Source organism: Prunus mume, linkage group LG4, assembly GCF_029339155.1.
Source record: "Prunus mume cultivar Tortuosa linkage group LG4, ASM2933915v1, whole genome shotgun sequence".
NCBI lineage: Eukaryota > Viridiplantae > Streptophyta > Magnoliopsida > Rosales > Rosaceae > Prunus > Prunus mume.
This window is the reverse complement of record NC_142701.1, coordinates 16901329-16916535: the sequence shown is the minus strand read 5'-3', so window position 1 is coordinate 16916535 and position 15207 is coordinate 16901329. Positions and strand designations below refer to the sequence as shown.

At 40.7% G+C, this 15207-nt stretch overlaps 4 protein-coding genes across 7 annotated transcripts; 3 read left to right on the top strand and 1 right to left on the bottom strand.

Moving 5' to 3' along the window:
• Positions 1-1035: 1035 nt before the first annotated feature.
• LOC103330298 (uncharacterized) lies at positions 1036-2170 on the top strand. The gene is made up of 2 exons (XM_008232846.2): positions 1036-1394; positions 1503-2170. The coding sequence occupies exons 1-2, from the start codon at positions 1211-1213 to the stop codon at positions 1844-1846; spliced, it is 528 nt and encodes a 175-aa protein (XP_008231068.1). The 5' UTR covers positions 1036-1210; the 3' UTR covers positions 1847-2170.
• Positions 2171-2412: 242 nt separating this feature from the next.
• On the bottom strand, positions 2413-5132 carry EXO70C2 (exocyst subunit exo70 family protein C2). The gene has a single exon (XM_008232844.3). The coding sequence runs from the start codon at positions 5130-5132 to the stop codon at positions 2703-2705; it is 2430 nt and encodes an 809-aa protein (XP_008231066.2). The 3' UTR covers positions 2413-2702.
• A 670-nt stretch (positions 5133-5802) lies between these two features.
• LOC103330297 (uncharacterized) lies at positions 5803-9191 on the top strand. Its single transcript, XM_008232845.3, has 7 exons — positions 5803-6133; positions 6620-6782; positions 7188-7388; positions 7460-7702; positions 7934-8081; positions 8355-8586; positions 8682-9191. Exons 1-7 carry the CDS (start codon positions 5803-5805, stop codon positions 9017-9019), a joined length of 1656 nt encoding a protein of 551 aa, XP_008231067.2. The 3' UTR covers positions 9020-9191.
• Positions 9192-10128: 937 nt separating this feature from the next.
• On the top strand, positions 10129-15098 carry CDG1 (Protein kinase superfamily protein). 4 transcript variants are annotated; one of them, XR_016125807.1, is made up of 7 exons: positions 10129-10490; positions 11275-11417; positions 11552-11744; positions 12474-12862; positions 13375-13720; positions 14247-14467; positions 14560-15098. XR_016125807.1 is itself a non-coding variant. In XM_089049565.1 (6 exons), the coding sequence occupies exons 1-6, from the start codon at positions 10364-10366 to the stop codon at positions 14255-14257; spliced, it is 1209 nt and encodes a 402-aa protein (XP_088905691.1). In that variant the 5' UTR covers positions 10129-10363; the 3' UTR covers positions 14258-15098. The 4 variants fall into 4 exon arrangements, 3 of the variants coding, with proteins under 3 accessions (XP_088905691.1, XP_088905689.1, XP_008231190.2); XM_089049565.1 differs by having other exon boundaries at positions 14247-15098; XM_089049563.1 differs by lacking the exons at positions 14247-14467; positions 14560-15098 and having other exon boundaries at positions 13375-14042.
• The last annotated feature ends 109 nt before the right edge of the window (positions 15099-15207 follow it).

The following is a 15207-nucleotide window of genomic DNA, read 5'->3' as shown; positions in this document are numbered from 1 at the left end:
AGGAGGGAGGAAGAAAGGGATGAGACCAAGAAGGAGACATAGGCAAAGTCGTCGGATGTGACGTCGGTGGCGCCGCCTAAGCCTTGTATTTGCCAAAGGAATGAAGCGTTTGTCTTAACTCGCAATATTTTTTCCTCAAAATGCCCCTCTGAGGCGGCATCTCAACTCATCAACAACACTCAAATACACTCACTCTTTTGTCTGCACTCTTGCTTTGCCTTCCCATCTTCAATATCAATATCAAAACCAATCTAACTTGAGTAACTAATAACTCATCACCACCTTGCATGTATGATATTATTAAGTGGTTAATTTCCGACATTTATATGATTTTCATATGAATTAATTGGAATGAAGAGGCAATGGTGGGATTAAAAAGAAAAGAAAGAGCAGTAAAAATTGAGCTACGCCCAATCCAATGCGGGACAACTGTATGGTCTGCTCCGCTGGCTTGGCTTGGACTATGTTCTGCCCAAGCATATGGCCAGGTCAAACTAGAATCTGTATTAATCAATTTTATTGAAATAATTGTCAACTCTGTCTGTTGCAAATCCCACATTGGGCTTCAAATAATTCAGCCGGGACCCAACAGACTCCTGCAATTGGATATTTGAATTTGATTTCATGGGCCCTGAAAATAAATGTGGGGTCTTGTCCTGCTATGGATGTTGGGTTGAAACTTGAAAGAGAGATGAGATTCAGATTAGGGACTTTGAATTAATTAAAGCCCATAAGTACGGTATTTTGGATTGACCTCACCTTCACTTTGTTTAGTGAACTGTGGTCCTGTCCTGTCCTGTCCTGTCCATTGTTGCGGTGTAGTTTAGACAGACTAATAGTATTTGCATAAATAAAATGAGCTTCCGTGTTATTGGATGTTTTCGAATTTTATTTTGCATAAATAAAATACTATACTCTCTCTCTCTCTCTCTCTCTCTCTCTCTCTCTCTCCCCTACACATCAATTACACATCTTGCCAAATGACATTCACATGTCTATGTTTGTAGTGAAAATGATAAAATGTCCCCAACTTTTTGCTTACAGTTGGATATCCATCATCTACTGCTCTCACTCACTATCCACACAATACACTCATCTTCAACAATGTGATAATACTCCCAATGCTTTTCACAGAATAAGCAAACTCTTCATCCTCAGTATTCCTAGCTCTCTCTCTCTCTCTCTCTCTCTCATCTGATCCATTGTTGCCATGAATCCACTAGTTCTCTTGGTTATTTCATCTTTGTTTTTCCAGTCAGTATATTTGGGAGTTGAAGCAGCAAAAGCTAAACCAGTAAAAGGTACCACCCGGTCCCAGATTATTGTAATGGGTCTTGTTTATTGTGACATCTGCTCCAACAACACCTTCTCCAGACACAGCTACTTCATACCAGGTCACATTTCTCAACTCTCATTACTCATACATACTACTATTGTAAAGCTATATATATATATTGCTTAATTATTTGTTTAAAAGTGATGTTAAAATAGATTTCCAGCAGGTGCTGAAGTTAAAATAGATTGCATATTCCAAGCAGTCTCACCAAGAACCTCAGAACATATATCATTCTCAGTGAACAGAACTACAAACAAATATGGGGTCTACAAGTTGGAAATCCCAGCTGTTGAGGGGATCAAGTGTGCACAAGATTCAGCAATAGTGTCTTCCTGCCAGGCAACCTTAATGTGGAGTTCATCTTCAGCATGCAATGTTCCTGGTTACAAATCCACGTCAGATGAAATAGCAGTCAAGTCAAAACAAGCCAATCTCTGCATCTACAGCCTAAACTCATTGAATTTCAGACCATCAAAGAAAGAGATCACCTTTTGTGGGAAGAAAAATTAGGAGTTCCCTTCCCTCCCCTGTGCTTCATTTTCACCCAATTATTACCCCTCCCTTTTCTAAAATCCCTTCTCTCTCCTTTAGTCCAAGACCATTTTGGCCTTCCATCCCCCCTCATGGTTCTTTCGGTTCCACATTGGACACATAATCCATTGGAAACGGTACCTTGGATTCCGTTTCTCCTTTTAGTCAATCACCAAGATCATCTTTAATAATTTTTGGTTTCTGCAATATTTACTTGTATGGTTGTTTGTGCTGTAGACAGTCATAAAAAATTCATGCATGTATAGTTCTGGATGCAAGGAGCCTGATTGATTACTTTTTACATACACGCATACATATATATATATATATATATATTGTAACAAGGGAAGGAGGAACTACAAATATATTCCAGCAAAAAGGAACTAGAAATACATATGATAAAATTAATTAATCATATCAGAAACCAAAAGGGTTATAATTATTGATTATAAACAAATCAATGAAGCGGTTTCATGAAAGAAATTGGATCAGTATTTAACAAAAGAAATCAATGTGCATGTTCACACAACATTGCAAGATTAATAAACAAAAGAAAAAGAAGAATTTTTAAAATCCAGAACCAAATCAATGAGGCTCTGAGCATTTTGGCCATTTTCACCTGATCTGATCTTCAGCAAAATAATCACATGATCCTATTTATGATCTTCGCTACACATGCATTACACCTCATCTCGCTAGCTCCTTTAACCGATTGTCTGCTAACTTCACGAGCCTTGAGCCTTGAGCCTTGAGTTACAGTTGATGCGCGCCTGGCTAGGCCAGACTACGCTACCTGCTTCAATTCATAATAAAACTATCTGAGGGGAGAAGGGTTTCATGGTTTTTTCTTGAATATAGAGGAATTGGGGTTTCCATCAAATAGCTCATCAATGTACGTCTCTATATCTTCCGCCTGGAATTTGATGTACTTCTCTGTTTGCCTCCCCGGGTCCAGCACCTGCGAGAACCTCCCCAAGAACGACCGGTACGCCGGAATCACCACCGCCGATATCGAAACCCTGAGCTCCGACTGAAGCTGCTCGTCGCTGACCACCCACGTGCTCTGCGTCTTGTGGATCTCGTCGAACAAGGCGTTGAAGCTCTTGAACCTCTCCTTCAACACCGGCTTAGCCACCTTCCCGTGCACGGTCAGCCCCTCGTGGCTCAGGCACTGCAACAGCCGGCTCCACGTCTCTCTCTGATAGTTCTTGTGGTACTGCCTCAGATCCGACGACCTCTTCCTGCACCACGTGTCCCCCATACACGAGTTTATCTCCGTCGACCCTTTGATTTTCTGCAAGATGTAGCGGCCGTTGTTCATCATGAAGATGGAGCTCAACGCCGAGTCCTTGTACAGCTTCGCCTTCGCCTCCAGATTCGAGTCCAGCAAGTCCATCACTCGCATCAGCTGCAAATAGAACGGAGATTGGTGGTCGCTCTGCTCGTTCGCGTTCCCCGACGACATTCCCTCCCCTGCCTCGTAGTCATGATCGGGCCTGCTCGTTGAGTCGGCGCGTTCGATCTTCGAGTGCTCTCTGAACACCAATTCCAGCGTCTCCTTGTACTCGCACGTGTTCCTCAGGTAATTCATCATGTAACGAGTCAACGGATGGACCGCACCACCCGGGACCGGGTTCCGCCCGGTCTCAGCCTTAATGGAATTCTCCAGATCACAGAAAATGCAAATCACCGCGTCCCCAAGCCGGCTCCGAACCGTGGTGGTCTCCGCTTTCAGCTCGTTCACGCACTCCACGGGAAACAAATTGTCCATTTTTGGAACCACCTCGCGCAAGGCCTCGTACATATCCAGCGTCTTGAATAGCTTCTCCGCCGACCGCTTCGATATCACAATCCCTTCAGCAAAATTCAGGAGCCGTATGATCACTCCTCTCGTCAGATTGCTGAACAGGCTTGATGAGATGGAAGGGTAGTCAGCGAACACGACCTCGGCTAGCTTGCGCTCGCCGGAGAAGTAGACGGCGGCACATTCCTTGAAGGCCTTGATCCACGACACGACCTCTCTCTCCAGCGCTTCCCAGTTCATTTTCTGAATGTCGTCGAGGCTGTGCTTCTCTAAGCCCAGCTTGTGCAGAGTCTCATCGAACGCAAGCCTCCTCGAGATTGTATAAACCTCGCAACACTCAGTTTCGTATCCACCTGATATCATCTCCTTGGCTATCTTGTACAGATTGTTCACCACCTCCTGAGCGTATCCAAGAAAAATATCAGCTTGTAATTGATCTCCGCCGCCGCGTGACTCAGAATAGTCCGGCAACATGCAGCGGTCCTGTTCTGGATCCTGCTGCTGCTTATTATTATTCCCGCCTTTATTGCCGTGGCTGTTGTGGTCTTTGTCACCAGCCGAGGGAGTATTAGGCTCTGTGCAGTGTCTAGATTCTTCGAGAAGCATTCTGAATTCTTCTTCGAGATACAACAAGGCTCTGTGCTGAATGCTTCCAAGGCGGTTGATCAATGCGCCGTGACTCTCTTCGAATTTCAATCCAAGGAAAGACAGATACTTGCTCAGCCTCCTTATCCGATCCAGAGCTTCCAAGAACGACGCGTCCTCCTCTGGTACCTGGCACCACTTGATCTTGCTCTCCCCCGGGTCGCGTTTCGCTATGACCTCATCTTCAACCAGATTCATGAACTTTTCCACCAGCTTAGGGAGCTCTTCCGGAAAGCTGAGGCCGTCGTCGTTTTCATTTTTCTCACTGGACAGAGACGAGATGCAGCGGTCCAGGTCTTCAGACACCTTCTCGAGGCTGGGATCTTCTTCTGGTTCGGGTTCGGGTTTGGGTTCGGGTTCAGGAACTGGATCTTCAACTACTACCGGATCGCTTTGACCGTCATTCTCAGTCTTAATCTCATTCTCATTCGGATCTTGGTGCTTTTTCATTTCATAATCCGGGTCATCACCGTCGGTATGAAGATGAACCGCGGTCTCGGATGGATTCACATTGGCATTATGATCATCAGGCTTTGCAGTGGACTTATGATCATGATCATCAATATTATGATGATCATGATCATCAATATTATGATGATCAGCCTTTGGAGTAGAGTTGGGATCATCATGATCAGGCTTTACGGTGGACTTGGGATCATCATGATCAGGCTTTGTGTCAGTGGACTTATGATCATCCTCAGGCTTTGCACTAGTGGACTTGTGATCGTCATTAGGCTTTGAAATTGCAGCGGAGGAGTCGGGTGACGGTGCGTCGTGTTTGGGCTGATCATCCTTCTCTGGGAGGTTCTTCTCCATTTTGCTTTTGTGAGAATATGTGGGATGGAGATCACAATGGGAGGAGGAGGAGGAGCTGGGAGAGGGTTTGATGAAGAAGAAAAACAGATGCAATGAGGACCGAATAACTATCCGTTCATTTCATTCTTGGTTTGTTTGGGTTTTAGCAAATAATAACAAAATTCTTTTTGTTTTTTTGATGCTTTGATTTTGTTTTGTGTTTTGTTAAGGTGTGGATTGAAATGGTCGTTGTAAAGGGCGCGAGAGAGAGGGTGGCATGGGAGAATGTACGGACGCAATATTTTCTGGAGGGGAGCTATAATTTGCTTGGTGGACTCGATTTGTTTGTTGGTTTGTTGTGCACTGGTGGTTAGAATTTTGGAATTTTCGACCGTTGACTGGCCTTCCCTTCCTCCCCCACCTTCTTTTTGTGGTCGCCACGTCTCCCTCGCTCGCTCCCTTTTTGTTTTTATTTTTCTTTTATTTTCTATGGACTGAATTTGTTACTCGACTTAGTAGTGGGCCACGAGGCACGGCCTGAAAGAAAACAACGGTGGCCCAACCCAAATCCACTAAACACTCGCCACTCTCTGTGTGTGTTTCAGTAACTGAGCTTCTCGAGAGGCAGAGGTAGTCGGCAGGCGATCTGTGGCTTCAGATCCATTAGCCACACAGAAAGGATAGGAAAAAGATGAGGTATGGTGTTTGGAGAAGGAGACGGGTGTCTGCAGGATCAATTCTGATAGTGTGTGCATTGTGTGCTGGAATGGGGCTGTTGATGCTCAACTTAAGACAAGTTGATCCTCCAACGAGCCCCGATTTCCCTATGCAAATTCACAATTCGGATTCGGAGTCTGAAAGCGGTGGTAGGGTTGGGGTTGAGGACGAGCCTGAGAACAAGAGTAAGAGAAAATCCAACTCCTGTGCTACGGTGGAAGAGATGGGAAAGGACTTCAAAGGAGGGTTCTGGGAGGAAAGTCTCAGAGTCAGGAAACTTATTCAACATCACTTTGACTTGAATGGTATTTTTCTATTCTCATTTTCTTTAGGCTGATTGTTAGTGTTAAATGTAATATACATGCTACCTGATTCATGTGATAGTCCCGAACATTGAAATTGGTCCTGTTCTTAATTTCTCAGCTTCTTTTAAGATTTTACATTTGTGTGAGATACATTTGGTTATGTTCTCTGATTCTGCTTGAACAATTCTACTAGCACTTTCATGCTTTGCCTGCCCATTTTCTGACTCCATCTAGTGTTTTTATTCCTCACAACTACTCCCAGTCAGGCTATCCATCTTTCACATTCTTGTTCCATATACAAGCTTTTTGTTATTTTAATCTATATATTTCACTGAATTTGCTGATATCCTTATGAAAAAAAAGTGATTTTTAATTTCTTATTTGTTTTTTTCAAACTCCATAGCATCCTACTTTGAGTGTGGAACCTGTGATTCATCCTATAGAACTTTTGAGAGATTGAAGCTCATACGACTCATTCAATTTCAGGTGCTTCCCGGGTCCGAAATCTTCCTCCGGAACAGTTTTGTCAGCATGGCTTTGTGATGGGTAAAGCATCAGAGGCAGGTTTTGGGAATGAAATGTACAAAATTTTAAGTGGTGCAGCATTGAGTATACTTTTAAACCGGTCCCTGATCATTGGGCAAACCAGGCATATTGGTTCTTTCTCAAGCCTTTCTTTTCTTGTATTTCATAAGTTCTTTTTCCCTGCGGTAACCTGAATTGTTTGAAAACCTTGGTCTTTTGGCTTACCATTAAACCATATTATTATATGTTATATATTGCTTGTTTCTTATAAAAAAGAAGAAGTTATATAGAGCTTCCTTTGAATGTTTATTAGAATGCCCCAGAAGCAGTGCTGTTATGGGAACCTATAATTTACACTTCAATCATTTTTCATGTGCCTTGGATGCATTCTTCGCAACTCATTCAATGGTTTACCTTAGCATTACCACATAATGGGGTCCAACACACATTGACACAAGTAGGATCATCATAACTAAGTTGCAGCAATTCATGCCTTTTCTTGTGCTCACATCAGTGTTGCGTATTTCAGGGGAAAATTCCCTTTCGGGGATTACATTTCTTATTCCAACGTTTCCTTTACCATGAGAGAAATTAAGCATCTGTGGAGACTTAATAAATGTGTTAAGAAGTATGGAAGGCAACTGATTATGAGGACTGATGACTTTGAGAAGCCAACACAGACAAATGTCCTTTGTAGTGACTGGAGGAAATGGAAGCAACCTATCATATGGTAAAGTGAGACAAATTTTAGATAACTCATCGTCAGATATCATCACATGATCATTAACATTAATCCTGCAGGTTCCAAGGTACAAATGATGCTGTGGCAGCCCAATTTTTCTTGAAAAATATACACCCCGAGATGAGGAATGCTGCTTCTATTTTATTTGGAAAGCCAGAGGTTCTCCATTCTCGGCCTAATGTATTTGGGGAGCTGATGAGAGTGCTTATAACTCCTTCTGAGGATGTTGAGGATGCCGTCAATTGGGTTCTTGGTGGAGTGGAACCTGATATTTCACTGCACATGCGAATGCTCATGAATAAGTAATGCAACCTCGCATTTATTTCATTTCTTGATTAGGTTAAATCTTGAATTCAGAAATAGGTTAAACTTTGCAGCCAATTCATGGTGAAGTATTATTATCCTTAAAATTCCCCTGTTAGTTGATACCACACCAATTGTAACGTGCATGCATGCATCAGAAAGCTTTCACACACACTCGACACTCCTCTGAGTTTTATTAATGATGCAGGTTTTTGCCTCGTGTTTTCCAGGTCTATCAGAGCTGCACAGGCAGCATTGAACTGCATCAGAAAAGTTAAGCAAAATATTGGCAAGTCACCAAGACCCCGGGTAGTCATAGTGTCAGATACTCCCTCTCTTGTGAAAAGTATTACACCAAATATAAGTAAATTTGCAGAGGTAATATACTTCTACACTGGCATGTTACAAATTATACTGCATAATCAGCATTGTATAACACTCATGAAATTATGAATTTTATAATCAGCATTGTGGCCACACATTGTGTAACTCTATATAACTTTGTTCTCATTTAAATCTGTAGTCAGGAATGCAGCCTTAATTTCTTTCACCCAAACGAGTTAAATACTTTGAGAATCTCTTCTTTTTTTACAAATTGTTTAACAATCGAATTGTGTCCTTTTGATTCTAATTGAATTGTGGTTTTCTTAGGTCATTCATTTTGATTATGAACTTTTCAAAGGAAATATATCTGATAGCAGAAAGGGATTGCACAGTTTAGATTTTAGGATGAGAGATTGGGGCCCAGCGCCCAGATGGGTTGCCTTTGTAGACTTCTTTCTTGCATCACGTGCAAAATATGCTGTTGTGTCCGGGGCTCACAGGCGTGTTGGGACGACTTATGCACAGTTAATTGCAGCACTGGCTGCAGCAAACAATCTTGGTACATGCATACATATAGTGTTTGGATAATTTCCTTTAACAAATGTTGCTCAAACCTCAAGTGTTGTAATGTTCATTCTATTCTATCTTTCGCAGGCAACAAACCAACTGGTTCTAAATTTGCATTTTTAAGCAGCTTTCAAGGTGATTTGTTGAGAGAAGGTTTAAGATTTCAGATTGGTTGGGGGCATGTGTGGAACAGATTTGCAGGTCCCCTTGGGTGTCATAACCAGCCTAATCAATGTGCTTTCACACCGCTTCTCCCTCCGGCATGGTGGGATGGCCTTTGGCAATCCCCACTTCCAAGGGATATCAAGAAGTTGGCAGGGTACGGCATCCAGTTATCGGGGTTTGGCACAATTGATGAAAATTATCTTGGCACTTTTTGTAGCTCAAGGAAGGTTGTGGTGAAAACTGTTCCATTCCTTTTGTAATACTTGACGTTGCATTTCATTCATCCTTTGTTCTGGCACGTCCTCCACTTTTTGTACTTGTAACATTAAGCCACTCATTCACGTTCTATCGAACTCTTGTTTTTTTTTTTAGGTTCTTTTGTTGTACCACCATCAAATCAAAGTCATGGCCGGTTGCCTTTTTTATCTTAAATATTTCGAATTTTGTTTGTCGAAGTTTTGATCAACACCCTTAAGTAGAAATGCGCTAAAGCTAAAAATGATTTAGATCTTAAACATGGGGAATATCTCAATGCGAGGGTTCATTAAACAAGGATATTACTTGCCTCCATCTATGGAATTGAAAACACAGAAAAAAAAGGCTACACACATGTTTAACTGCTATTAGCAGGAATGTAGAAGTTTTACTTACATGGAAGAAGGGAATTATTTTCCATTAAACAAAGTGTATGGAGCTTACTAGAAATTTATTTATTTTGGTTGAACACCTAAGCTGGACGTGTCATGTTCAACAAGTCTTCTCCAATCCTCTTGAGAATAATAATGATTGAATATTTTTTGAATGAGTTTCCCTTGCCGTTTGGGTGGGTCGAATCGAAGTAGTGTGAAGTGAAGTCCTAGTAGGCATACGTGGTGGTCGTCAACTCGTAACCTGGTTGTTAAGTCGAAACTTGAAATGGCAGAAAGAACCATCTCTTTTTTTTTTCTTTTTTCTTTCTATGTTTTGGATAAATAAGAAAAGCACATCGAATGTCACAGATTTGATTTGAAGCACTGAATTCCGGGATGATGGATGGAAAACGTCTATGGTATTAAAATCAAATCCAACAGATTACGTATAATAATGTCAAGGTATCCGGCATAAATAAATATAAATTATTAATTCCAAAAGAGATTATATGCTATTAATAATTTGTTATTCTATATTAGCAGAACTATTAATTATTATTATTAGTAGCAAGGAAGAAGAAAGGATAGAATATGAGAAAGTAGGTAGAAGAAGAATGTCAAAGAAAAAGAAATAAAAAAGAAGAAGAAGTTGACCTATCCAAAAGTTAAGAATAAAAACAAAAGGAATGACTACGTGTGAGTGGTGACGTCATATTAAAAGCGACAGCATGGATTCTAGAAAAAGATCCCATTTGTACTCGTTCGTCCCGTGGTACGTCGTTTCTTGGAAGCCTGTGTGTTTGGGGAATTGCGAGCCCTCTGTTTCCGTTGCCTTCATATACGAAAAAGGGTTGGGTTGTGTTGTGTGCGCCACTCTGAACAAATGTTGAGTGCTTAATTTGGCTCTCCCATTTTTTCTCTTTGTTTAAATTTCTTTAGATTTTGGAAAACATTTTTCATCTCCGTTGGAGCAACATGGGCTATTGCCCATGTTTCGGGTTCAGGAAGGGGAAGAAGCTCAAGAGAGACACAGACGAAGAGAAAGACGTCGAGAAGACGACAATACGCAAGCCTGAGGAGAATGTGGCTCAGTTGCCTTCTGGTCAGTTGATACGATACGATTGTCTCTCTTTCTTTTCTTCTTGGTTTTTCTTTCTTTTCTCTTTCTTTCTTTTCCATTAGAATACCAGTTTGAGAAAGCTATCAGTTTGTTTCCTGTCGTCAAATTTTAGAGTCAAGACAGTGTTCTTGATTCTTTGTGTTGTTTTGTGATTTGGGTCATGCTATAATATTGTAATCAGTTGGCTTTTTAGATTTTGAGCCTTTAGCTCATCGCGGGTGTTATAACTGAATGCGATCATGTTCTTGGAGTTTTTTTGTTTTCTCAATTTGGGATTTTTGATTTTCTAATTTACCAGTTACCACGTTCTGTTATCTGCTTTCAATTCAAAATGACATCTTTTCTGAAATCCCAAGTTTCAATCTTTTCTGAAAATATTAAAAATATTAGAACAAGTGTGCAAAAATATTCAAGATTGACACTTGTTAAGGGTTTTATACTTTTCAGCTGGGCTTGTCTAGGATCATGACAAAGCTAGCCATAGTTCCAAGGTTACTCACTGCCAGTACCTAAATAGGATAATGAAATGACAGCAGTAACTATTGGAGAACTCATACCAACACTAAATCTTAGCTAACCTGTTTACAGTTTCAATGTATTTCTAGGAGAATTGATTAATTTACTGAATTTGAATTTTAAGATGCTCTGAGTCAGGATTATACACATTGAATCAAATTGATGTGATACAGTTCTCTCTTCTGCCCTGTACTATTAGATATTTCTGCTTCTTTTATGTTATTGAATCTTGTCCTATAATCTGCTCCAGGAGATGGAACTAATGTTGAAAATAAGGCTCAGACATTCACCTTCCGTGAGCTTGCAACTGCAACTAAAAATTTTAGGACGGACTCCTGTATCGGAGAAGGTGGATTCGGGGCTGTATACAAAGGAAAATTGGGATCTGGTCAAGTAAGTGTTTCAAGGGATGACTAACTTCTTCTGAACTTTTTATCATTCAAGATTGCTGATATCTTCATCCCCATCACTTGAGTTATTTTCATGATTTGTTTTATTCAATTTTAAAGAGAGCAGTTTCTTTTCAGCAGGTTGTCGCAGTAAAAAAACTCGATCAGACTGGTCTTCAAGGAGAAAAGGAGTTTCTGGTGGAGGTTCTCATGCTTTCTCTTCTGCGTCACCCTAACCTTGTCAGTTTAAGTGGTTACTGTGCTGAAGGGGAGCAGCGCCTGCTTGTCTATGAATTCATGCCCTTAGGGTGCTTGGCAGATCACCTCCACTGTAAATGCTTTAATGCCATTCAGCTTTCACTTTATAACACGATATGTAGTTCCTTTCATGCTTAAACTCCCATGAATTGATTCACTATATATTCAGTTATACATCTTGTGCAAAATTAATCAAGAAAAAAAGGAGCTTCTCCTCTTTTCATCAATAGGTTCTGAGGGGGGCTGCCAGAGTTACAATAGTGTAATTCGTGAGCTCCCTCCTATCAAAAATGGATTGTGAATGTTTGTTCTCAGTCTTTCCCAATGAATCATATTCTCTTGAAGACTTTGCTTAGCCAAAGTAGGCTATGCATCACGTAGTTTAATGTAGTTTAGAGCTTGTATCTTGGTTCTAGTAACCGAAGAATATGAGTTTTTCCTCGATCCATGGGGTCAAACTCAACTCTAGTCTGAGGTAACCCAACACATGTACAAGTAATAAATGATGAACAACGTTAGTTATAGTTCACCTCAACTCTCTGCTTTATATGTTTGTTTCATATTGTGAGTAAAACAGGAAATTTTATTTCAAATATTTATGAGTGACATAAATGAGGCAGTAGAACCACTCTAAGGACATTCCAGCTCTCGTGTTTACCCATTACAGTCTGACTTCTAAAGAACTTATGTATGTAGGCTCTAATTCTAATCATACTTAATGCATGTCATGTAACTCGCTATCCCATATCTCCTCATTTATAAAATTTTCAAGTGCCTGACCTCCCCATGTTATTGTTGCCAGATCCTCCACCTGGAAAGGAGCCACTTGATTGGAATACAAGGATGATGATAGCTGCAGGTGCAGCCAGGGGATTGGAATATCTTCACCATGAAGCTGATCCACCTGTAATATATAGGGATGTAAAATCAGCTAACATTTTATTGGGCGAAGGTTTCTTCCCAAAGCTTTCTGATTTTGGGCTTGCAAAATTTGGTCCAACCGGAGATAGATCGCATGTTTCCACCAGGGTCATGGGTACTCATGGTTACTGTGCTCCTGAATATGCTAAAAGTGGAAAGCTAACAGCAAAGTCTGACATTTACAGTTTCGGGGTAGTGTTGTTGGAGCTGATCACTGGACATAAGGCGATTGATAGCAATCTTGGTCGTGAGAAGCATCTTGTTGAGTGGGTAATTCACTTTGTTTCATTTTATTATGTCTACTAGCATGCCAACATTGCATCTGGTCAGGCTCTCAAGGGCAACGTTATATAGTTACTTGAGTTAACCCTGTAGCTATAGCTATAGCTATCATCTCGTGTCTGCATCTGATTAGGCTATCGCATTCTGTTGCTTGTTAATTTTGAGGATGTTGAGCAACGATTGATGTCTTGTCTGCATGGTATTTTATTATCAAGCTGTTCTTATGTTGTAGTTGTATAATTCAAATGCCTCAGATTTAACCAATTTTGTGAAGTGGGGAATTTTTTCTTATTTTTTAAGAGGATATATGAAAGAATGCATAGCAGTAAATTTTGGGTTTGATAGTACTCAACTCATCTTGGAGGTTACCGTGGTTGAATACTTGGCATAAGAAAAGATTTTGCTTCTGTAGGGTTATGTGTTCAATTTCTAAATATGCAGAGCAGTATTTTCTTTAACTGATATTTAGCTATGATTAATCCCATTCTTTGCCTATGTAGGCACGTCCTTTTATGAAAGACCACAAGAACGTTGCGCAACTTGCTGATCCACAGCTTAAAGGTCGCTTTTCAGTATCTGTCTTGAAGAAAGCCCTTGAAGTGGCTTCCATGTGTCTCAGAGAAGATGCTGGTGCCCGGCCTTCAATGAGGGATATTGCGCTTGCTATGGATTACTTGGCATCCCGTCCATATAATGAACCAAATGAGACCAACAAGGTTGAAGTAAAGGGATCAGGGGATAACTCTCTAGATGAAACAACTATGTTAAACAAGGAGTTGGAGAGAGAAAGAGCTGTTGCTGAGGCCAAGGTGTGGGGAGAGACTTGGAGAGACAAACGAAGACAAGGTGCACAAATTAGTGATGATGACTTTAGATAACTAGTCTATAGTGCAATGCCTGGGTTTGCCCCCACCATGTAGAATTTTTCAAAGTACAGACAATTTTCCATTTAAAAAATAAATTGGGAGTTTTTAGCTTTTGCTGATTGTGCACCAAGAAACATTTAAGCCTGAAGTAGTTTCTAAGTCAATATCAATTACATAAGATTTGTTTTCTTCACATACAGAAGTAGTTACCACCACTCATCTAATACATGGGTTCTGTAAGGTCTGGGTTGGTTTTCTGTGCTAACAACTATTATGCCACTAACCCGTGAGATGATTGCCTATTGCGAAAAATGAAAAGATTATTGCCCCTAACTTATGTTTTTATAGTTCAGGATGGTCATGGAAGAAATATCTAATACTGATGGAGAGCAGAATCACTGTACTATAGGCATGAGAATAAGATACTAATAATTAAGCCACAACTGTCTTAAATTTTACACTGGGTTTTGGCCTCATCTAACTTCCAACGCTTTACTTGAAATCAGGAACTCCATAAACCACTTGGTTCCCGATAATGTTGGTGGTAGGGATAGGATCAGGTGGATTTCCGGGTAAAGATGGGAGTCTATACTCTATAGTACTGCCTGTGCTTGGGAGAAACTCAAAAATTCTAGGCCTATGACAGCTTGGGCTGACCTGTCTGATGTGAATTGGCAACAATAATGTTGAGGGAGGAGGTTTCCATCCTTTGGTTAGCTAACAAAAGGTAAGCAGGCAACTCTTGACAGAATCCTTGTCTAGTACTGATGAGCACTTGTATAGACTCCATAGGCTATTAGATTGTGTGTTTTGTGTCAGGTTTTGCTGGAGTCTCATGAGTACATAGTACTCCAGAGTGCATGGTGAATATGGGATCATTTCTGGCCTCATCTTTGTTAATTGGGCTGCTGTGCTGTTGAATGGAAAGGTAAACAAGTGCATTATGTTATGTAATAAAAAAGCTTTGCCTGGCTCTGGCTCTGGCTCTGGCTGGCTGGGATTGTGGATCATATCTGGAGGTGGAGAAATGATAGGATTTTGGGAATGAGAGCAAAGCTTGCCATGGCTGTGCTGTGTTCAACTTGTAATATTTCGAGTCTTGCTGTGGATGGCCAAAGCTTGTGCTGCTCAAATTGTGTGAGCCATTTATGCAGTAATCTTCCTGTAATTTTGAAAGCTGCTGGAGTCTTCCTTTGTGTCTGTTGTGTTGCCCTCTGCTCTGTGAAAGGCTTTGCATTGTGTCTGTTCTGTTGTGTATACTACTTATAGTGGAAGCGGTTATTGACGCTGTCAGTTATTTCTGTTTTATTATTCATACCTTGTATTATTATATTAAGAAAAGGCACATAATCTCATCATTTGCAATTTGCACGAGAGCGGAATGCATCCCTCAGTTTCATATCAAAAGATCATCTGAAGTACAAAATACGTATATACAACCCCAAGGCAATTTTTGTGACACATGTA

What these genes read in the sequence shown, in the direction of transcription:
- LOC103330298 (XM_008232846.2), top strand. Translation starts at nt 1,211, where the DNA reads ATGAATCCACTAGTTCTCTTGGTTATTTCATCTTTGTTTTTCCAGTCA. An exon ending in ACACAGCTACTTCATACCAG is followed by an intron (nt 1,395 to 1,502) that starts GTCACATTTCTC and finishes GATTTCCAGCAG; the next exon opens with GTGCTGAAGTTAAAATAGAT.
- EXO70C2 (XM_008232844.3), bottom strand. Translation starts at nt 5,132, where the DNA reads ATGGAGAAGAACCTCCCAGAGAAGGATGATCAGCCCAAACACGACGCA.
- LOC103330297 (XM_008232845.3), top strand. Translation starts at nt 5,803, where the DNA reads ATGAGGTATGGTGTTTGGAGAAGGAGACGGGTGTCTGCAGGATCAATT. An exon ending in TGGAAGCAACCTATCATATG is followed by an intron (nt 7,389 to 7,459) that starts GTAAAGTGAGAC and finishes TTAATCCTGCAG; the next exon opens with GTTCCAAGGTACAAATGATG. An exon ending in GGCTGCAGCAAACAATCTTG is followed by an intron (nt 8,587 to 8,681) that starts GTACATGCATAC and finishes TATCTTTCGCAG; the next exon opens with GCAACAAACCAACTGGTTCT.
- CDG1 (XM_089049563.1), top strand. Translation starts at nt 10,364, where the DNA reads ATGGGCTATTGCCCATGTTTCGGGTTCAGGAAGGGGAAGAAGCTCAAG. An exon ending in GAAAATTGGGATCTGGTCAA is followed by an intron (nt 11,418 to 11,551) that starts GTAAGTGTTTCA and finishes GTTTCTTTTCAG; the next exon opens with CAGGTTGTCGCAGTAAAAAA. An exon ending in AGAAGCATCTTGTTGAGTGG is followed by an intron (nt 12,863 to 13,374) that starts GTAATTCACTTT and finishes TTGCCTATGTAG; the next exon opens with GCACGTCCTTTTATGAAAGA.